The sequence below is a fragment of the Eubalaena glacialis genome, chromosome 6 (assembly GCF_028564815.1).
Source record: "Eubalaena glacialis isolate mEubGla1 chromosome 6, mEubGla1.1.hap2.+ XY, whole genome shotgun sequence".
NCBI classification, from domain to species: Eukaryota; Metazoa; Chordata; class Mammalia; order Artiodactyla; family Balaenidae; genus Eubalaena; species Eubalaena glacialis.
In genome coordinates, this window is record NC_083721.1 from 115,192,511 (window position 1) to 115,217,231 (window position 24,721).

General features: G+C 38.0%; 1 protein-coding gene across 1 annotated transcript in view; it reads right to left on the reverse strand.

The window, feature by feature from the left end:
- ARHGEF26 (Rho guanine nucleotide exchange factor 26) overlaps positions 1-24,721 on the reverse strand; it is a 140,457-nt gene that overhangs the window by 91,506 nt on the left and 24,230 nt on the right. The window contains exons 5-6 of the mRNA XM_061193533.1: positions 16,207-16,263; positions 12,953-13,113 (exon numbers count right to left, since the gene is read on the reverse strand). Of these exons, the coding sequence (XP_061049516.1) occupies positions 12,953-13,113; positions 16,207-16,263 (218 nt within the window). The remainder of the gene's footprint in view (positions 1-12,952; positions 13,114-16,206; positions 16,264-24,721) is intronic.

Below are 24,721 nucleotides of genomic sequence, written 5' to 3' on the forward strand. Positions count from 1 at the left end.
AGGCTCTGTTATTCTTCAAAAGAAAATCTTCGTATTGTCATTAAATGACCAATTATGTTGCAGAAATGTTAGTCTATTAAGCTCCACTCCATACATCCCAATTGCCCATCTAATGAAGTTACTTGCAAATATAAACTAATTAACAACAAATGACTAGTGTGGGATTTCTACAAATAGAAATGAGACAGAATTACATTTGAACTAAAACATCTGCTAATAAAGTACAGCTTGGGGACTATAGTTAACAATACTGTATTGTATTTTTGATAGTTGCTAAGAGTGTAGCTCTTACACATTTTCATCACAAGAAAAAAATTTTACTACTGTGCATGGTGATGGATCTTAACTAGACTTATTGTGATGATCATTTCGCAATAGTATATACAAATATCAAATCATTCCATTTTATATCTGAAACTAATGTTATATGTCAATTGTATCTAAATTAAAATAGAAATCTACTAAAGATCATTAATCTTATGAGATTAATCTGATGAGGGAGCATAAGGAAAGACAAGTAATTAAGAGTTAGAGAAAAAACACTGCCCCAGTTCCCCAGCTCCGGTCCTGCTTTGAGGGGTACCCTGTTCTCAGGCACCTGTACCATGTGCGTTTACCCCACTAGATCACCAGGATGGGGGTCTTGCCTGTCATCTTCTCTGTTGTATTTCCAGTGCCTAGCACACTGCCTGGTACACAGTAGGTCTCCTACAAATTACACTGAAAAACTCACCCTAAAATATTTTACTAAAGAACAAAGATGTAATGCTCAATAAAAAATCTCATATTCAGAATAACGACTGTTTCCCCAAGAAAATAAATTCCATAACTCATGTGGAACCACTCATTTAAAGTGCCTAAATAGAAGAAGCTAGATTGAGGACACCCTGGCTTATTTTGGGGAGTATAGGAAGAGAAAAAAAATGGATATAATTGTAGTTTAAAAATCATACTTATATATGCAGAGGACATCTCTGGAAGCTACATCACAAACCAGATGTACTGGGGGACTTTTCGCTGTATACGCTTTGGCAGAATTTGAATTCTTCACCAGGTTATGTATTATTTGGGGCAGTGGTGGGTGGGGTGTCTCACCCACTGTCTCTTGGATTAAAGCGGAGTGGCCTCCTCCACAGGAATCAACAGCGAGCCAGCCCTTGACAAGGACATACAGACCTCACAAGGGAAAAACAGGTATTTCAAATGGACCAAAGCGGCTCTAGACAAGTCAAGCGCTCCCTATGTCAAGCTCTGCCTACCACTGAATTCTAGGCTTGTTAAGAGAAACACAGCCACTAAGATGATCAAAATGCTATTCCCCATTTCCTCCAGTACGGTGTTCAACGGTTCCCAGAGGAAGGAGAAGACAGCCCTGCCCCATCTGTTTTTCATAGTTTGGATGTTCACCTTCAGAAAACTGTTTTCATACATCATCCTCCTGTTAGAGGGTTCTTCACATCTTTACTTCCTCCAGCCAATCATTCCCGCATTTAAAAAAAAAAAAAAGACTGGCAACGTGTACAGCTGCATTTTTTCATACCATCCCCAAAAGGGTTTAACCACATCCAGGCTCTGATGGAAGTCAGATTTCTGAGCCTAAGGTGGCATTTGCAAAGTCCACCCTCTGTGAGACCAACTTGCCTGAGTTCATATGCCGTAGAGAGAATATACTGTGAGAAAAAGCACTGGTCGGAATAAGTAGTTCTTCACTGTGAGCTGGTGATAACAAACTCACAGCAGGCAAGGACCTCAGGGCCCTGGTTTTAGATCCTTTAGTTATTCTGATCACCATTAGCTCGGTGCTCACTTAGCAACTGATATGCAGAGGAATGAAGTGATCTTCCTAAGGATGGGATTAGGAGGATTCCTTGCTCTGGTCTCAGGAAAGAGAAATGTGATCAATAAAAGCTAGTGTTCAAAGTTGGCGATAAGTTCATGCCAAGAAATTCTGCAATAAAACAGTCACAGGCAAGCCAAAGTTTCTCCAATTTGAACATCTAAGTTTCCAAATACAGGGTCTTCAGAGAGTCCAGAAGAATACATTTTATTTAACAGTATGCAGGGGAGGCGTGTTTGGAGTCTAAAGAATTATATTTTCCCTCCTCCCTATACTGGAAAGGGAGCAAAAAGCAAAAAATCACTTAGTATACCTCTCAGAAATATTAATAAAATGATACTCTCATCTTTAAATTTATTAATAAATTGGTAAAATTCTGATATTCTAAATTAATAAAATTACATTCTGATCACAAAAGCTATTCTGTGGAAGTAAACTGGATATTGGCCAGGAAGACTAAAAAAGAAAAAGGGATAAAGGGATAAGCAAAGGTTCAAAACAGAAGGCATTTCAATACAAGTGACCTCCAGGGACAGCATAAACACAAACAAGGTAAACCAAACTAAGCCCATATTTAATGTGTTTTAAAACCCACAAAACATGAATTCTCAAATGACTCTATCAGATGCTCCAAAAATTAAAGATAAGATAGCTAAATCATATAGATTTTTAAAAAATTTTTATTGGGGTATAGTTGATTTACAATGTTACGTCAGTTTCAGGTATACAGCAAAGTCAATCTGTTATACAAAAACATATATCCACTCTTTTTTAAATTCTTTTCCCACTATAGGCCATTACAGAGTATTGAGTAGAGTTCCCTGTGTTTTACAGTAGGTCCTCATTAGTTATCTATTTCACATATAGAAGTGTGTATATGTCTATCCCAATCTCCCAATTTATCCCTCCCCCCACTTATCCCCCAGTAACCATAGTTTATTTTCTACATCTGTAACTCTATTTTGGTATACAGGTGTTTAAAAAACTTTCCTCCTGAAGATTTTTAACTTAATGTTACTTAGTGAAATCCAAGAGAATGATTTCTCGGTTTAATCATTTCTGATCTCTTTTCAACAGGACAGACTCAAGTAAAATTTCAACTTGTTGAGAACGGCTATCAAAGATGTCCTGGAAAACATCTTATTCCTGGCAGATTTTTCAAAGACATCTACATATATACACAAATACATACCTAAGTATGTATATAACTAAGTGTCAGACATCAAATATACACACGATGGAAGAGAAGTAGGAGTTACAACGGCGGGACAACTTCAGCAGATAAACACAAACACTACTATTGTGCCCTGTTCTGGTTGCTCATATCACTTCTCTGCTAGAAAAGAAATTCCAATGAACTCCCGATACAGAGACAGTTTTCTTGCTACAAAGGGACTTTTGTTTGAATCCCCCCACAAGTGACAAGGTCAATCTTAGCCAATCTTGACATTTCTATGGACCCTTTCCACCAAACTTTTTTCCAAGTTCAAATCATTTCCTGAAACCTGTTTGAAATCCAAAGAAAACACTGTATAGATAAAGTATCGGGTAAATTCTTTAACAAATACCACTCATGACACACATTTTCCTCAAGATATTTTTCTATAAATATACTTGTAAAATCTAAAATCACAAGGCTTGTATGATTTACTCCACATTCTTAAAAAGTTAGACTCAGAGTATGGTAATAATATACTGAATTAATATTTAAAACTGTATTCACCTGTCTTCTTAGCATATGGAAAGTGATTTCAGAATTTTTTAATAAAATCATATTTTCACAGCTTTTAACACAAAGTTGACATTTTCAAAAAGAAAACATTTTGCCATGAGGTGTCTCAGTATTTACATTACCAACTAAGGGATAAAGAATTCTTTCATTTAAGTCCTAAGAAAGACTTGCAAACTCACTTTCTACGAAAGTTTATTTTGGAAACATTAGATTTTTCAAAGACGCAGAAGATTATAATCTGAATTCAGTCAGCACTTCCCAAACATGCATTTTCTTTTCTTCCTCAAATCACTGTAAAAGTAGCTTAAGGAGTTTACTATAAGCAACGTGGATGTCTTTTTAATTTTACTATAGCGTTGAACGTTAGGGCATCTGATGAGATAGGAAATACATACGGCACTTTCATAATCAATTGGCTTATTTCTAGAGAATATTGCAATACTTCAACCATGGAGACACATTCAGAGACTGCTTATGATAAAGAAACTGGAAAATATCCTTCACTTAGGGAACCATGTCCACAGGGAAATGACAAGACAATGATGTCTATGATATGCCACGGAGCTGTGTCAGAAAACTAGCTGCTCTTTGCTTTTAAGGTCTCCACATTCTAACAGGTCAAAGACTTTCAAATATGAGATAAGAGTCTAATCACTCTCCATGACTAGCTTCATGGGTGATGTACATCAAAAAGAGCAAATCCTAATTCTTTTCCAGATGAGTAATCCTTAACAGAAGCCTAAACTGAAATTTAGTTCTTTAGACTGAAATCTTCACTGTACTTAAAATATGTGTATTTTTGCAAACATGGTCTAGGGGAATGCATTCTGAAGAATCAAAACCTCACTAGTTTCAATTCCATTTAAGCAAATGATCTTAAACAAATTCATATAATTAATTGGGGTCTCAGTCTCCTCACCTGCAAAAGGGAAATGATGGTACATTGCAGGATGCTCTAAAGGATTAAATCAGATGAAATATGCAAAGTGTTGGAAAAAACACAAAATTGATGTCCAGAGGCTAAAGATTAATGCATAGCAATTAGAGACAACATCCCACAATAAACAAGCAATCAGAAAGCTTGAAAGAGCTTGCTTTTGAAACTTAATTCATCAACCATCTTCCTTGTTCTTAAATCAAGTGCTAGATTTAACTTGGCTAAATCACAAAGTTTACATTAAAGTCTTTCCCATCAGCCAGAAAAACTGTGTGGTCCTGCGGTTGTTTAACTTACAACTGGCAGAGTCAAAAATCCATGTAATGGTTCAAAATCCACAGCTGCAAATGCAGTGCAGATGAAATACAGCAACTAAACCCCAGCCCTTGTTTCTTTTTCCACAAAGTTCTACTCTAGTTTAAGATTAATAACAGTTAATGACTAAGCTTGGTAACACTTTCGTCTGTCCCAACCAGGATCATTATCCAAGTTTAAATCTCCATGTGACAACTCAAAATCCACAGACTCTTGGAGCCTGCAAAAGCAATGCAAAAAGGCAAAAAAGCATGTAATGGCCCAAATGTCTGCAAAAAAATAACCAGGAGAATGGCCCAGTTGGCAGCTGGAGCTTGTCAGGGGCCTGTTTTGAAGTCCTGGGTCAAGGAATCTACCACTCACAAGCAAACACCAGGCTGAGAGGAAGCAAACAGCACAGGTTTTAGCCCTAAACTAAGTCATGACTAATACACATTATGATTAGCGAAGAAACCGTTTATTTTTTACTTCATTCAAAGTCAAAATAAAGACAATCGCTACAGTGTCATAAGACTTGCCACAGTCATCTTTAAATACAAACTCATGCAAACCATTGCGCGAGGGTCTTTATAAAACAAGACCTGTTCTCTAACCTAGTCCTAGACCAATGCCAGCCGAGGCTAATCGAGAGGACATACACACCAAAGTCAATAAATACAAAATCCAGAGATATTTCAGAATACCAGATTTAGATTATCAAAATGACAGTAACGATATCAACAAAACCACTGCAATTTGAGAGCTTACCAAGTGCTGTGCTAAGCCCTCTACCTGTATTATCTCATTTAATTCTATACCAAGCCTAGGGGGTTAGATATACTATCATCCCCATTAGACAGAGGGAGACACATAAGATTTAGGGTTAATAAGTACTTGCCTAACATGTTATTGAAATGGATATATTTATTAAAGTTTGAGGTTTTATATATTTGTGCTGTACTCCTACAAAACTTAATATTAATAATAATAACGTATTCGAATATAAATATCATTGTTGAAAATTATAAAATGTTACTTAACTTGAATGAATGTCAGTCACCATTTGACAAAAGCAGGGTGAAGGTTACACACACGCCTGGTTACCAACGTTCCAAAAGGAGACTGGGGCAGAAGCCTTCAGGTGTCAACTGTCACTATATCCTTGTTCCCTGTACGTTGGTCCCTTCCTCACTCGGGGCTGGATCTCCTGGTCCACAGTTCATCTATTTTGCCTCGCTGTTGGGGTGAAGCAGGGTATCCTCCAGCTGTGCGGTGCTGAAGAGAGGGTCTGGGCTCTGCCTATTTCTCAAACCAGCTTTCAAAAAACTCATGTTTTTAGTCACACCTTTACCCCAACTTCATCAATTCCTGCACCTTCCAGAGGTTCTGGGGTTTAAATCTGGTTCCTTCTTGGCTTTCCTCACTACCAACTATTTAGAGTTAAACTTTCTCAGACTTCCTGAAATATTTAGAGAGTACTCAAGTTTCTCAGGTTTCAAAACATTGTTCCTGATGTCTCTTTTCTTGTTTTTGCTTAATTTTTTAAAGCTTTTTGTGCCTTTGTGCATTGACTATCCCATCATTTTTAATGGGATTTCAGAAGGGAATGAATATTAGGGCATGTGTCTACCCAGTCATCTGTCTTGCACTAACTTTTAGAAAGATTTCAGATGCCACTCCCCCGCTTTCCTTCAGTCTTAACTAAAAGGACTGCATCTGTTATTAAAACATTTGTTGTCTTTTCTTTATGTCTCTACTTGAAATGATACTTAAATAACTTTTTTCTTTATTACTTCAGACACCAGTTATTGGTAAAAGCTGAACAATGTAGACTAAAATACCCACATTATTGTAGAGTTCTTGAGGTGAATTTCAAATGAACTTCTTTGTTTATTCATCTCAGGATCGAGAAAAAGTCAAAGAATGTCATAAAAGTAGCTTCTGAATGTCACTGTCTTTCAAACGTCAGCTAAAGAAGTTTGGTTTTAGAAAGAATAAAGTTTCTCTGTTACACTAAGTGAAATAGGGCAATTGCTTTAGTTACCAAATAAACTTTGTAAAGTTGGTACCAAATAAACTTGGTAAACTTACACCGGATATTGTGAAAGCAAAGAACACTTGCTAATGAGACACAATGGCAACAGCCATTACTTCAGGGAAAAAAATTAAACAGGTTCTACAACATAAGGAATTCCATACTCTCTGGCCTAGTTAAATTTAATATGTTTTTCTTTTAAAATTTAGCTTTATGAACTAGTCAGGAAAAGACAAAATGCTAATATTAATATTACAAAACTTCTGAAAGTTTGCTATCAATGCATTAAAGTTGAGAATTTTAATTACCAAATAGAGAAAACACTTTATAATGCAGATACGTTGTGCCATTATTTGAGTAAAATGTCATTTTTTATAATATGAAGTCATTTTATAAAATAATATTAAAACGTGCATTAACAGTATCCAGTGTTCCATGATATTTCAATTTTAATATAATCTGATTAAATTAGGGAAAAGAATCTTCTGGAGAAGCAAGTTCTGGGTAAGTCCCATTTTGTCTGTTTACTATTACTGTAATTTACTCTTCCACACAAAGCAGAAGCTGGAGAATTTGGCATTAGCTGCTCATTATATGTTGGGAACAAATTCAGTTCCTCAGGACACAAAAGCACATTGATGGATATTTTTATTTTGCTCTGCAGAAACTGAAGACAGCATAGTTTTAGCTTTAAATTACTTCCCAAAGAAATACCAATATTTTAACTTTGTAATGGAAACAAGAAAAACAAGCATCTTGCAAAGTTCTTTAGCAGCATATTTTTAGAGGTTACAAATAACAGTATATTCCATTATTGAAAAAATGCAAATGAAGTATTGTTAGCATAATCTAGATATTTAGAATGAAAACTCAGAATTAAGATTAAAAACACATCATTTTATAAAACATCAAAACAGAGGTTCATCTAGTTTTCATTCTGCAGAAAACATTTTAATACAAAAGACCTTACTTAGACCTTAATGTTTCTAAACACAGCAGTGGGATTAATATTCAGTCTTATACAAAGGGCAATCTCCTTACCATAGTATCAGTCTTTTACCATCAATAGATCTTAAATTTAAAAACAAGTGGAATTATTGAATAAGATCATATTCTGTTGCTAATTCATGTAAATTAATCATACTTGTAGGTCTTTTTCTATTAATATGGCAACTATCTATAAATTATTCTAAATGAATACACACAGATACGTAAATGCAGAACAAAAAAAAATAATCAAAGGATATATGCAAATAGGTAAAGCATATACAATGTGTGTTTAGTTATGAATTAAGCCTATTCATTTCTAAACAAAAGATATCTAATACTCCCTTTTTTTCATGGGATGATTAGGTTTTTAGGACATCTTTGGGCCTTAAAAGACAGAGAGACCATGAATCCAGGGAGATTTCATGCATTTGAGTCAGAGGGAAGTTAAAACAGTCAAAGGTAGAAGGAAGTAGGTCCAGATCTGAGAGATCAAAGGCCCTGCCCTGGCACTGACCAAAGGCATACTGGGACTGCCTGAACTTAGAGCATTTAGTTCTAATCATCCCAAGAAAAAGAAAAGGGCCGCACTCTTTGTAGGAGGGGTCAAATACAGAACCAGTAGGGTTCCAGCTGCCTCCCCGCATATGCCTTTAAAGAAGATTACAAAGCAAACAGCTGCCTTGCCCATGGCACTGACACAGGGGGTGACAGGAAGGCATTAAAGAGAGGGGCAAACACTCCACAGCCAAGGGGCCTGAGAAAGGTCCTGGCAGTTCTTCTTACCCCATTTGCTTCAATTTTGCCCCCCCCCCCGGCCCCCGACGTAGGCTCCTTAAATGTTTCTGTGCCAAAATTCTGACCTTGGTTTTCTTTTTCATTTTGCTCTATCTGTGCATCTCAAGGAGGACACAATGGGCATTTGGGTGGGACAATTCATGCTTGTCTGGGGCACTCCTACCCCTTGTAAGACATCTGGCACCTCTGGCCCCCACCTACTAATGCCAATAGAGTCCCCAGGTCACTGGGGCAACCAAAAACACATTCCAAATGCCCCTAGGAGGCAAACACAGCCACCACCAGTACCACCACCACCACTTAAAAACCATCACTACAAGCTCTAGTATCTCATTTAAACCCACTGTGCCAAGAACGTACATGACTCAAATCTACATTCAAGTCAAGATTTTTCTGGAATTCTAATCTTTTTCTCCTTTCAACTAGACACCTTCCCCTCATGCTCCACAGTCATTTCAAACTTGCCCCAAATTGAATTCCTTATCTCCCTCATTAAGCCCCAACCTGTTTCTCTTACACCCTGGCTAATACAACCACCATCCACAGTCAACCAGGCAGAAGCTGGGAGGTAAACAAAACTCCACCCTCTCTCTTGCCAAGTCCTCAGGATTGCAGGTTCTGAATATCCTTCAAGTCCTTCCTCTTAGGACTCCTATAGGATTCCCATCATCTCTGGCTGTGTTACTGCAATGGCCCCAAACCTTTCACCATCTTCACCTCCTCTCTTATGCAAACACCATTCTACTGTCATCTCCCAGACCACCACATCAGTCCCCTACTTAATTGCCCATTGTGTCCACCCAGTCTTCAGTAAACAGTAAAAACTCCTCAGCAGGCACACAAAGGCCATTACCATCTTCTCTCATCCTCACCTGTGATTCTCACCAGGGGCCCTAGGCCCATAACCTCCAGCATGACCCAAACCTGCCCATTTTGGGTAAGCGCCCTGCCCTAGGATGCCTCTGCACACACACTGGGGATGTTCCATTGGCCGCCACTGGCCCCTGAGGACCAAGAGCCACAGGGCAGATGCCACGAGCCGAAATGCTCTAGAATCCAGGCATCTGGCAGAATAGGAGGCTCCACAAGTGTTGACTGAAATGAACAATTCTTTATAAAGCAGGAAAGAATTCAGTAGGAACATCCACTGATAAATGCACACACCCAGAATCAGAATGATCTTGTCCCTGCCTGTTTGTTTTCATATAGCATCCTGTTACACATAAGGGCTTCTTGGTGACATTTACCGGAAAACAGTGAAGAACCTGAGCCACTGTAAAGAGCACCAGACATCACATTAAGTCAAATGTTGAGCATGTTGTGACCTCAGCCTCCACTAAATATCCCGTCACCTAGAGCTACAATTTTTCATCAGGTGAAAGTAAAGCAATGAAAATAGTCTTGATTATGCCACACTTAACAATGCCCCACTTAATCAGTACTGAATAATTCAGACACTGATCGTTTGTTTATTCAAGAAAAAAATGAAAATTTTATGATTTCTTAAGACTGGAAACTCTTTCATGGGTAGCACATGAAGGCATTACCACTTGAGAGTCAGTCACTCTTGGAGCCCAAATGCTGGAAATTCAACAAGCAGCCTTTACATAATGAAATAGCTTTTGTAAATCTTCTGAGAACTTTGAATTTTAAAAAGGCTGTATCTGAAATGAGTATTTCAAACTTAAATAAACTTTTGTAATGTAAGTTATTAGGATACAGACACAGGATTACCATGCAGAAGCTGATCATTCTTAGTTGAAATATAACAGAGATCAAATATTACATAGGCATCTCTCCAAATTAAAACACTGCATTTCAAATAAAAACAAAACAAAAATGTAAAGGATAAAGATATTTCTTTCTTTATCATTTAATGCAGGCTTAGAAGTTTCTGAGTTTTGTTTTAAAAATGAAAAATAGACAAAAATGTCCAGAATAGCCTCTTATTTTAAGTTACTACAGAAATGAAAACATTTAAATAAAATCATAAGAGATTTAAATTTTGTAAATGAGTGAAATTAAAATAATAAAATTTTCATCTATAATTTAAATAAAATGACTCATTTCAGGGTTAAACAATTATGGTTTTTATCCCCATTTTATATATAAGAAATGAGTTGGAGAGGTTTAGCAACCTTCTCAAGGTTAACCAACTACCAAGAAAAGATGTGATTGCTGGGGCCCAGGCTCCTTCTGAAGCACGCCTGGTACACGAGCAGTGCTATCGAGGCCCAAAGACTCTTAGGACCCAAAACATACTCTGTTCAAGAACTGCTGTTGGGCTTCCCTGGTGGTGCAGTGGTTAAGAATCCACCTGCCAATGCAGGGGGCACAGGTTCGAGCCCTGGTCTGGGAAGATCCCACATGCCGCGGAACAACTAAGCCCGTGCGCCGCAACTACTGAGCCTGCGCTCTAGAGCCCGCAAGCCACAACTACTGAGCCCATGTGCCACAACTACTGAAGCCTGTGTGCCTAGAACCCGTGCTCCGCAACAAGAGAAGCCACCACAATGAGAAGCCTGCACACCGCAACGAAGAGTAGCCCCCGCTTGCCGCAACTAGAAAAAGCCTGCACACAGCAACGAAGACCCAGTGCAGCCAAAAATAAATAAAATAAATAAATTAAAAAAAAAAAAAAAAAAAAAACTGCTGTTACTCAACAATCAGAACTGACTAACAGCTTTCTCTAGAGTCATTTATACGCTATGAGAAGTGGACTGATGGCCACACGATTCAAAGAACAATTCCAGAGAGAAGTGAAAAACATGCCACCATGGTTTTCAGGAAACATATTCTAATTAAAATCATGACTTACATTTTATGGTTATCAAAACAGAAATAATTCTTTATAGTGATATATCTAACATGGAGATTTATTTTCGTAGTTAAACCAAAGTACAAGTTAAAATGAAAGAGACTCATTTTGAAATCTGAATACCCGTTGAACAGGGACACACCATCTAAGGCTCTTGCTCTGCCCCCTTCACTAACGGGAGAAAGGAGATTTTTCATTTCTCTTACCAAAATGGGCAAGACTGGTACCAAAAAAAACCCCAATAGGCTGAACACAAGCAATGACTCAGCTTCTGAAAAAGGACTTCCAAGCTGCAGTGTGTGTCACCACCTGCACACCACAGGCCCCTGTTCTCTAAGGCCCAGCAGGTCCTCTGGACACATATTTTTAAGTATCCATGACAGTAATAAGATTGCCAAGATCTTTTCTTGTGGCAGAATCTGGCTTCTGAAGTTGTGTCACTACCATAAAATATTGGGAGAGCTCGCTGATCTGACCACGAATTGCATCTCTGCAGTGGCCCCAACTCACACCCTAACCTGTTCAGCACAGATGTTCAATCTTGCAGTTCAAAAGGAAAATCTACCTGCACACAGCGATGGAGCCAGGGATACAAACGTGTTACCGTCACTGCCTACTTGGATTTTCCCTAAAGTGACAAATGAACAACGTCCAGATTCACAAGGGGTACTCACCCCAGGGACAGATCCTGTTTTTGTGGGCCCTGAAGCCTGTACAATTTGGAGGCCCTCTAAGAAAAAAATTAGGCACAAAAGCAAATATTTAAAAGGTGCCCTTTCAAATGAGGAGCCTTGAAGCTTAAGCTTCATGAGTTGTACAGTAAACCTACCTTTGACCCAACCATACAAAACTGCCAATATTCAATCCATTTTGATCTACCAAAATAGCAACTTTGGGTGGCTCAACACTGCTGGCACATGGCTCCAGTACAGGCTGTGTAGTTCACTCGGAAGGATAGAAGAGCTCACCACTGGTATACAAACTGAGCTTCCTTCACTCATTAAGAATAATAATGGAAACTCTTCTAATAGTACTTATGGAAAGTGCAATAGGGAAAATTGTAAAAATCGTTATGGTCACTATGACTGCATGTTAAAAATAATGTATACATATCTTAACAAGGACAAGACTATGAAAATGTAAACAGAAATAATTTCTGTATTTGAATGGTTTGATCGTGAGTTACCTTGTTTCCTTCCAACTAATGTTGTTATATTATTGGCATAATTAAAAAGGAAAAATAAAAGGGAAAAAGGAGAAGTAGGGAGAAAGAGAAGGAATAAAGAGACCTTATATATAACTGTCTTCTGTGACAATTAATTACACACTTAGCATCTGTCTATACATCAACACCTTGAAACAGATCTTAAAATTTATTTCAAGGAATAAAGATAAAAGCCAATTGAACAAATGAGAGACTTCACACCTCTAAATGTCTTCCTTTTGAGATAACGCAGCTGTTTGTTAATAAGTAACGTCTTGGCATGACCAAAGGCAAACGAAAGTGAACTTACTTTTTGCTTGCCTCGCAGACATCTGTAATATTGGAGAAAAGATGGTGACTCTCTGTTTTGGTCATCGTATCACTCAGTGCTTTAGAATTTTTAAACATTCGTATCAAGATCTCCAAGCTGAGTAAATATGAATGTTCAGAGGATATAACTTCAAAGATAGCCTGATAAGAAGGAAGAAGAAATGTGTTATTCATTCCTTCAATTAAAGAATTAAACCTAGCTCTCATAATTCTGCTAGAAGAATAACATAATATCTTTAAAAATACAAAAAGTATTAAAAACTACATTACCAAACTACTGTCTTTATATAAGGCACATATACCCAAATTTTGAGAAATAGAGTCACTGCCTAGAGCGTAAACAGGAAAAAATGAAAGTATTTGGATGACTTGAGACTGCATCCTGAGGTCACACTTTGCCAGGGGGCAGAATCTCTGGGAGGAAGCTAGGGCATGTCGTAAAAATCTCAGTGTGACATTAATTAACCTTTGGGGTCATCTCCTCCAGCCCTGATTTCAAAGCATGCTGCTCTGGGACGGTGAAGATTTATGGACCTCACTTGGGATTCAGAGAAAATTTCTCACAAATACATTTCTTCCCTCCCTTGTGGGTCCTCCTTTCTCTCCCTATGTTTTAATCCAACTAACTTGTGGTTAATAAGAGCAAATATTCTGGGTGCATTAAAAAGCATGACTGGACCTACCCTCAAAAGGTTCTTATCAGCCACAGGAATTCTTTCATATAAACTCATACAATTGAAAGTCATTCCGTCCAACAAGCCACCCTCTCTGCTCTCATCAGTGTCTCAAGAAGGAGCGAAGGACCCTCGGCAGAAACTCCTGGTGTCAGGCACACAGTGGTTTAACTGATAAGCGTTCATTAATTATCAAAAGCCAACCCACATATGTGGAGAGACACCAGCGCCCTGTGTAAGGAATTCATCTAGCACCTTAACAAAATCAGATTCTCCAAGAATGGCCAGGCAGGGAGAATTCCTCCTCAGGGAGGGGTGGTGAACATCCTTGCAGGCTTGAGGTTCCCATCCTTCCTGGAGACCTTCCCTAGTAACACTGCCATCAACCCCCTTGACCTCCAGGGTTCTTCCCCTCAGTGCTTGGCCCAAAGGGCACAGAAGATTCTCCCCGTGAGACCCTGTGCTCCAGCTGAGGCCGGGTGGGAGCAGTCAGGCACAGGCAGGTGGACACCCCACTGCCGGAAGGTGAGCCATAATTCTGTAAGTCAGGTTAGTGGTGCTAGTCTCGGGGTTCACCTCTCTTTTTAGCATCCGTAAGCTTTTAGAGAAGTCATACTGGTCTAACCTCAGTTGCGCTCCAGGGACTTAAGTGATATAATCATCTAATGAGTAAACAGTAAGAACATTAAGAGTCTCATTCAACCTGTATCTCGTGTGATTCTATTCAATCAATACAATTATCCCCAGGAAATGTAATGCAAACTAAAGAAAATTCACCCATCCTGACCAAAAATAATGGATTTCAGGTTGTTGATGGATATGGTGCCTTGGAATGACTAAAAAATATTTTCAAAAGCAGAGACTTTTGTAATCAAATCCAAAATGCGAAGATTCAAACAAAAAGGTATGATAAACTATACAGAGTAGATCACAGGAAAAGATGACTAAGCAGTAGTTTAATATAATAAGTTTAATATAATAACTTAAAACATGCAATTGGGTCATCAACTACTTAAAAGCAAATCACATTAGACCTGTTAAAATATCTGTATAGGAACAGAAAGAAACCATAGTTAGATTTGCTGTCATTACCAGGGATTGACAATATCTGTATAGGAACAGAAAGAAACCATAGTTAGATTTGCTGTCATTACCAGGGATTGAACCTGGGCCCTCGCCAGTGAAAGCACAGAGTCCTAACCACTGGACCGCCAGGGAATTCCCAGTCATTACTTTTTTATATCACAAATCTAAATAAATATTTTCAAAATATAAGGGAAACAGAATAGGTTTAAAACAAAAGAAATATTCAAATGGGACTAGGACCCTGGAGAAGCTCTTGAATTTGTCCACAAACAGAGAGAAATATTGTTTATGCCACAATGTTAACCGTAAAAAAAAAAATACTGCCTATTGTCCCTCACTAGAACAGATTTTTTTTTAAAGTAGTATTTAGAGAATGGAATACTATACAGTAGTTTGAATAAATGATCTAGATTAACATGCATTAACATGGATAAATCTCAAAAACAATGTTGAATGTAAAAAGCAACCAACCAAAACATATGTTCAGAATCATATCATTTATCTACATCTTAACAGACACACACAAGTATATGTACATAAATATACCTAATACATGATTGGATGGATACACATCAATTCATAATTATAGTTGCCTCTGGGGAGGAGAGGAAGGGAATGAGACAGAGGAGGAGAATGTAGGACTTCTATTTTATTGAAAGTCTTAGTTTCTTTATAAAAATAAGAAAAAAATTATAAATGTAATACATTTTTAATTCTCAGAGACGTATACACCAATGTTATATACTATTTTGTTTTTTTAAAGTTAAAAAAATGGCACTACAATGCATCCTTTTATTTTTGTGTTATTTCAGGCCAATGAAATAAGAAAAAGGTATCTCATGTCCTCTGTGGAATTGATTTACATGCATGTATATGCCTAAGCTTCTGTATCTCCATGCTGATATGCATAAAACAGAAGGACAGTTCTCTGACAACTTCACAATATTATTACAGTGAGCAATTTTCTTAAACTGCATTTATTAAACTTCAAGTTATGAAACCCTCTTATTATCTGTTTTACTTTTTATTAGGTAAACTTTTATTTTGGTATAATTTTAGATTTATAGAAATCTTGAAAAGAGCGTTCAGAGTTCCTATATTTCCTTCACCTGGCTTTCCCTAACCAGGGTGCATTACATTTTGTCTGTAGACAAATATTCACACTCTATTCAGATTTCACCAGTTTTTCCACTAACATCCTTTTTCAGTTCCAGGATCTAAGTAATGTCTGTTTCATTTTTCAACGTATTTCTTCCATTGTAAATACACGCAGACTAGGTGCTTTGTTAAGTTAAAATGACACTGGTATATTTTAAATTTTCTTTTATGGGGGCTTACGTGTAGTTTTATTTGACAATGATCACATACTCCTTTTGTAGAAAAAAAAACAAAATGGATACATCGTCAAAGGAAAATGCTGAACATAATAGGCACCCCTTGGAACCCTAAAGCATCTGCTTGGTGGAAAACATACCTCTTGTCTCTTTCTTTCTTCCTGGCTAACTGTCTGAGATAATCCATTTCTTTTCACCTAGGGGGAAAAGCAAAATAAAGTTGAGCGCATTTACTTAAACAACTTCTTTATTATGTAAGACACAACTCTTTGCCCTTCAAAAATGAATTAAGAGAAATTATGCAAAATGTTGAATTCAGTACATATTAATTTTGAGTCTCACACCCCTCAAATGACATTTAATTACACTAATAAATTAGCATAGTTCAACACTACAGAAATGAAAAGTGTCTAGAACACTATCCTATCAGGTTGAGTTAATCTGTTCTACCCTTAGTTCTGGCTATTCCTAAAATACTTATGTATTCATAAGTATTCTGATTCATAACTGAAGAAATTCCTGATAATAAAGAAAATGAAGCCACCACTCTAAGAGTTTACTGCCCAGAACCCTGGTCAGTAATATGGTGTCCTTATTACATTGAAAGAGTAATTTTAGCACTATTTTTTCACAAAGACTCAGTGGAACAGCAATGCTCTTTATAAAAACCCAATCAAACAAGGAAACGCAGTCCCCTTAGCCCAATTTCAGCAGTCTTTCAGGCATATTTAATTTTGACAAATAAGGATATTAACCTGATAGTCTTTGGAGAAGCCACAGTACCTACAAGAACCAAGAATGCTAGTACCATACTTGCAGTAATACGGTTGTATCCCTAGTTGAATCCGTGCGGTTCCTAACTCAACTGCCACACATTTTTACCTGACTGCTGTAGTTCCTATCAAAACTCAGTCTCTAACCCAAAGAGTAGAGGCTGAACTACGAACTCCATGAAGGCAGGACCTGGAGTCTCTTCTGATATACCCGGCACTGAGTCTGGCACATGAAAGATATTCATGTTTTTCAGTTAAAGTTTAATTAGCAAAAGGTAAGGCATATGCAAAATACCAACCAATTAAATCCTGCACTTCACAGGAAGAAGAGCAGGAAGAGAGTGCCCTCCCCTTGTGTGAAAAATTAATAGCAATAAAATATAACAAAGGTCTTCAAACGTTTGCCTATCATACTTCTCAAAAAAAACCTTAAAAACCATGTTCCCTTAAACCCATTTTTAAGTTGGCATCTCAAATTTTCATCCTAAACTTAAAGAATTTTAAAGATATATTTTGCTGCTAATTATAAATTTAGACATTTTAACCGTGTGTTATTACACTCTTTTAAATGTATCCAATGGAATATAAAAACCATGATGACTAAATACCTATTGCATAACATCATCCATTTAAAAATAAATAAGCTTTTCTTAACAGTTGGAGATTTTACATTATTCTTCTTTCTCCTTGAAATCTCATTTCTATGTCAATCCCACACCCCCAAGTTTCCTAGTATAATTCTATGTGTCAAGGTGTCTTATTAGTCACCCTAGCATACTTTAACACAAAAATAGGTTTTTACATTTAATTTTCTAAAATTTCCTGTGACCAATGAGCTTTAAGCGTAAAGACTCTTCTGGATTGTAAAATCACTACAAATAGCATCACTAATCTATAATCAAAGTGACACAATTACTTCCAATTTCAATGCATTTAGCCCTAAAAGTAAAATTTTACTGACAAGGCAACTCTGAGCGAGACAGTGGCTTAATTAAAGGAGGCTTTGCTGAAACCAATATTTCAAATTGACCCCATTTTATCTTGTGCCTGTGATTTAACATGTTGAGACAGGGCACCAAAGTAAGATTTGATATGGGTAAAAGAGATGGCTTTCTTTAGAAAAATAGCAAAAGGGAAACTGGAAGTTGGAAAAAAAAAAAACCTGGTGTAACACTTTAACTGCAGATACAGTCTCAGTTTTAGAAAAAAGAATACCTAGGAGTTGAGAATCTGGAAAATGGTCCCCTTAAAACTATTCCTGCCCACCTCACATGGTCTTGCTGAATGCCCTGGGGTGTGATGCATATCCCAGTGTGAAGACCGCTGGTACACAGTTCTCTACATGGTGGGGTCAGGGAAATAAAGACAACTACATGTTACTGCCTTTAATCTGATTGTTGGAAAAGGTCAGAAAGCAGTACAGTACAGTAGAAAGAGTCCTAAATCAATAGTAAAATCAACAATCATTTACTGAGCACCAGGAAATATGCTGTGTATTTTATACCCTGTTCCCATTGAATCCTCATAAAAATTCTAAAAAGCCAATACTACTTTTATGGCCATTTCACAGATGGGAATAACAACTAAGGCTTAGGATCCCAGATCACACAGCTAATAGGTAGCAAGGCCAGGATCCCCATCCAGGCCTGTCAACTTCAGGGCTCCCACTCTTAATCATGATATTATCAGGGATAGGAACTCCCAGCTTTCTATGAGAGGCACCCCATTTCTAAGGTTGGATGATCATCACTACAACCCCTTCTAATGCCAGGTCTTCTAATGCCAAGTCTCCATATGTTTGCTTTCATCCACCCATATCACGGAATGTTGTAATGCCTTACCCACCATCCTGACCCTGGGTCAGCCTGTCAGCAAGAACTCATGGCTAAAAAGGCTTCTTCAAACATTTTAATAAGGGAGGAGACTGGCTAGAAGAATGAAACCGTTCAGAGCTGCTCCCATTTGGTTAACCCTGAGGAGGAACTTCACAGGATTTCCTGCCTGACACAAAGTCCTGGCCGATCGATATCCCGGCATCATGCCCACTGTCTCTGCAGGTGAGGTCACCAGCAAGAATTTCCATGCCACCGGCATCTCTGTCCACAACTACTGCTGAGTTCAAACCCGGAAATCTTAAGGGGAAGAGAGCGAAGCATGTGGGCTTAGAGACCTACCCAGATACAGCTAGTTTACTGAGGGATAAAGAGTACTTCATCCTATCAAAAAGAAAAAGAAAAAAAATCCCCAGCTAAAGTAGTTGCTCTTCTGAGGGGGGAGAGAAGGTAGTTTTGAAAAAGGCAAAGTACTAATTGCATAGAATTATCATCTTTCACTAATAATACTAATTTTAAAAAAATGATAAAATATTCCTTTACCCCAAAAAGTCATCAGTAAGAGACCAGCAGCCCATACAAAACTGACCAAAAAGAAAAAAAAATTCCATGAAGCAGTCTCGGGTTATAATTAAGGAAACGGGCACATTCGGGGAACCTGAAAACTGGCTCCGGAGGGTTGTCATGAGCCAGATCGTCCTGGCTGGCTGCCAGACCACTGTTCCAGGTCCTGGCTGGACAGGTTCTTCTCCTGAGCCAAGAGGAAGCATTTTGTCCACCTGAGACCGTCCACGTTCAACTCTAAATTAAGCAGAGCAGGTGCCTGGAGGTCGAAGGTCAAGAGCGGCAGGATGATTTCAGAGACCGAAGAATTTGGAAGATGAAACCAGAGAAAGAAGGGGAGAGAGGATATAAAAGAGGGCCTCACAGAGACTGGCAGAAGGCAGGCAGGAGAAAACTGGGGGAGAATGAAAACAGAGCAAAATGTCAAGCGGAAAGAGACAAGGAAAGAAGGGGGTAAGGGAGCGAGGGAAAGGAAAGAAGGAGAAAGAATGTGTGCAAAGATTTTAATAGTAAATATCTCTGGAAATTTTCTATTCAAAACCGGTGACCTTATTGCTCAACTGAAGTATAAAAATCATTGGAAGGCCCAGGCGCTTCTTTTGCACACAAAAAAAAGTGTATAAAGCATATGTTTATACCTATAGTTTTTACATTTACATGTTTTCTGCAGTTTGCACAGTTTTGTTAAGAGAATCTAGCAAAATTCTCCAAGGGTTCTCCTTTGTTTCCATGTATGGAAAAGAAAATACACCAGCTTCCAAAATGGATTCCTATTTTGTTATCTAAAATGAAAGAAATTAAATTGTACAGGCTCTTTTTGTATTTTTTAAATATATATTTTGCAGTGGTGACTCTGGCCCAGCACAAACGGGAACACACAGATAGCCAAGCAACACTCCTTTACAGCTCTCTTCTGACCTCACTTGAACTTTCTCATTCCTCACTGGTCTAACTTTTTTATTTAACCATCTCATCAAGTAGAATTACGTAAGTAGTTTAATGAAACATTAAGAACTAGATTCCATTTGGGGTTCTTGATTTCGTATAATCTAAGCAATTCACAAAACTCTTCAAATCTTGCCATGGCAGATTCTAGTCTCTAAGGAGAAAGTGTGAATATATGTCAATATTGTCAACATTTGAAGTGGATAAAAATTAATTCAAATAAAACAACAAAACTGTAGCTCACAACTATAGCTCTGACATAAGTTGAAAAATATGAACATATATTATGTGGCCTGTCAAGATGGTGAATGCAGGGAACTCACTAATGTCGTAACAGTCCTAAATTCATAATTATAAATTATATTTTTACTGCTGTAACTGGACTGAAATTCTCCTCCCATGATTTTTGTAACCAGTATATTTTCCATGTTCAAAAGAGAAAGAAGTTAACAACTGGCTAAAACTAATAAAGAACAGTAGAAGATACTTCATCTATGGATATGATATTGTCTTACTAGACCCAAGATAGAGTTTTTGAAATTTATAAAAGGGTAAACTCCCTAAAGTACAGACCCAAAAGTTAATTAATAGATACTCCACCTAAAATTGACGGCGAGTAAGTCAGAGAAAGACAAATATCGTATGATATGACTTATATATGGAATCTAAAAAAATGATGTAAATGAACTTATTTACAAAACAGAAACAGACTCACAGACATAGAAAACAAACTTACTGTTACCAAAGGGGAAAGGGAGGGAGGGATAAATTAGGAATTTGGGAGTAACATGTACACACTACTACATATAAAATAGGTAAACAGCAAGGACCTGCTGTATAGCACAGGGAACTATACTCAACATTCTGTAATAACCTATATGGGGAAAGAATCTGAAAAAAGAATAGATATATGTATATGTACAACTGAATCACTTTGCTGTACACCTGAAACTAATACAACATTGTCAGTTAACTATACTTCAATTTTTTAAAATGGTTAAAAAATAAACAAATAAAATAAAATGGATGCTGATTTCCTTCTTGATACTTTGCCAATCTGAGCTTGTTAGATGACTATCCCACAAAGGAACAAGCAGGCTTTAGGTAGTAATTCCACTCTCGCATTCACCACAGCTACAGGTGTTTTCACCTCGTGAAGAACTGTGTTAGGAAAATCACGAGCTTTGTGCAATATTCCTTGGCCTTTGATGCCACTGACTGGAATAGGTAATAAGCCAGGTTCTCTGCACCTCCAACAGAGCCCTGAGGTTGCCATTTATACAGAGCCTATCTATAGGATAGAGTCGGCCCTGTGCTTGTGGATAGAGCCAAGATGAACTACACCAGTCTCCTGGCTGATCAGATGATCATTTTCTATGGGGTAAACAAGGATCTGTCCTCAGGCCCTCTGTGACTTGACAGTGTTTCTAGATAAGACAGACGCACATTCCTTCTATTTTTCACCGCCAGCCAGAGAAACCAGAATAGGAGGGCCCCCAAAAGACTGACCGACCAAAAAGGCTCAGAAATGTAGTCAATTAAAAATTAGATCAGATATTTATAATCCAAGATCACTCGGGCTCCATAAAGCACTAATGTCCATTGAATACCCTTTGGAGCTAAGACCTTTAAACTTGGAGTTACCCACTTGCTGAAAATTGACTGGTTTATTCATGCTTCCTGGTGATTCGCTATTCATGGGCTTCTATTCTCAAGAGTTCAAGTGGGAAGAGAATGAATTGCAAAGTAAAATTATACCACGGGACACAATCACTCCTAGGTCCTTTCTACAGACTTAACACAAGCCGAATAGCCCCTGAATTATAAATGAGCTAGAATTCTTTCACCGCCAACAACATGGGAACAGCGGCTCTCTGAGTGTATGTTTGAAGTTCCTAAATGAAAAATCTGCCACAGGCCCGAAACACTGTCCTCTGTAAGCAGTCCCCGCAGGCTGTCTCGGGCCCTGCCATGTCCACCGAGAAATCACTGAGATACCATCCACCTAAGCCACAAGCTGCCGCACAATTTCCACATCAAAGAGCCAGAGATCTGGATAACCAAAGATCAGATAAATGAGGTCAAGGTGGGGACAGTGCCATATTTTTAGGGAGGAGCTGGTAAATAGAACACTATTTTTTAGAATAATGAGAGGTAGAAGACAATGGCCCATTTAATAAAATCATATGCTTAATTTAAAAAGATGTCAAGTCACATGCCAGGGAGGGACCTTCTAATTCATTTGTTCAAAAAACCAGATCTCGCGATGAAGAGTGGCCCCCGCTTGCCGCAACTAGAGAAAGCCCTCACACAGAAACGAAGACCCAACACAGCCAAAAATAAATAAATAATAAATAAATAAATTTAAAAAAAAAAAACAAAAACCAGATCTCCTCTCTGATCTACACTGTTAAGGTTAATTCTATAATCCTCACCAGAGTTCTTGAATCTCAAGAAACAGCAAGCTCCCCCAGCCTCCCAGAGGTAACCTCAGGTCTGCTAAAACTGTGGCAAACTCAGATAAGACAGGCCAGGGCTTGGGGCTTTTACCCTGTAATGGCCTGAGTCACCCTCTGCAGACAGAGCCAGGATTCCTGATTGAGCCCCAGTTACTTCAGTACAGATATGAGGCTGAGGGGACAGACCACAAACAGCAAGGTCATTAAATGTACAAGAATAAGTTGCTGTGCTTTGTATGATTTAGGAGATAAGCATGCGTTACTTCCTTTGTAGCCAGCCCTCGTAAACCAGCATCCTATATCTAGCCAATTCCTGATTCAGAGTATTGAATCTATTTCTCCAACTACCAATGTATCAAATGCTTACCATACACCAGGTATTGTTCTTTCCATGCATCTAAACCATCTAACAATGCCGCAAGGAAGCTATTACTATCGCTATTTTACAAGTAAGAAAATGGAGACACAGGAAAGTTAAATCATTGTTAGCCCTAATAAGTGGCCAAGCTGGGATTCAACCCAGGCCTGCTTGCTGCCTCCAAGGACTAATCTCTCTCTTTTTTTTAAATAAATGTATGTATATATTTATTTATTTATTTTTGGCTGCGTTTGGTCTTCGTTGCTGCGCGAGGGCTTTCTCTAGTTGTGGCGAGCGGGGGCTACTCTTCATTGCGGTGCACGGGCTTCTCGTTGAGGTGGCTTCTCTTGTTGAGGAGCACGGGCTTCAGGCGCGCAGGCTTCAGTAGTTGTGGCTCTTGGGCTCTAGAGCGCAGGCTCGGTAGTTGTGGCGCACGGGCTTAGTTGCTCCGTGGCATGTGGGATCTTCCCGGACCAGGGCTTGAACCCATGTCCTCTGCATTGTCAGGTGGATTCCTAACCATTGCGCCACCAGGGAAGCCCCAAAGACTAATCTCTTAACCACCGTGGTGCACTGCCTTCTCATGCTTCTAAATTTCTTAAGAGGTGTGACCTGCAGCTACTTTTCCCTTAAACTAAGGTCCTCCCCCTGGATGCCCCAGAAACTGCATCCCCAACTGAATTCCCAGCTCCTGCTGCAGAGAAAGTTAAGCTGTCAGCAGGGTGCCTGGCAGTTTAACTTGTTGATTAGTCCTGACATTTGTGGAATCTCCTCAAATTCCTCTCTTTGACTTGTGGCTCTCAATACCGTCATTCCCCTGTGGGCTACTGAGCCTGGACCCAAGTGTACTCAATCTCTATTCCCCCGTGAGAGAGAAACCCAGTTGTCCTTTTCTATCTGCAATCAAGAGGAGAAAATGAGATTAGGACATACAAGAAAAGCTCACGACACAGAGGTAGAGAGGGTAAAAAGTAAACTGGTTTTAGGGGAAAAAGGCAATTCCATAAAGTTATTTAATAAAAGATGAGCAGTTTTTAAAAGTGGAATATTTAATAAGATATGGAGGAGGAGACCAGACTAATAACAGGGGTGAACAGTGGAGGGGGTTGGGAATGGTGGTAAAATCAGAGCAACTTTCAGTCTTAACTGTTGTGTTTAGTTTTGTAATAAGGTGAATGTATTTGCATTACTTTTGTAATTCAAAAAATTGTTTCAAAGAACTTATTTTAAATTTTGATTTTAAGTTGGAATATTAGGAATAAACTAATGACTAACAAAGGGAATTGGTTAAAAGAACCAAACACCTACCTATTTGATGAAATATAATATAAGCTTTACAAAGGTTGTTGTGGAAGAAACTTTAATAACATGGAAAGTCATTCACAAGATTGTTAAGAGAAAAAAATAGGTTACAAAACAGCAGGTTTAATGACCTGAGAAAATATTTACAACATTGTTAAAGGGAAAATATGAGTAATAAGACAATATTATTATGTTAATTTTTGCTTAAAGGAAAAGGAAAACTCTAAATACACATTAAGAAAAAAAAAAAAGTCTGAAAAGTTATATACCAAAATGTCAACAGTGATTGGATGGGAGGGATTTCAACTAATTTTTATTTTCTTCTTTTTATCTATTGGTACTTTTTGATTTTTCTATAATAAACATCTCTTGGCTTTGGAATTAAAGCATTATTTTTAATAAAAACTAAAATATGTTTCAAA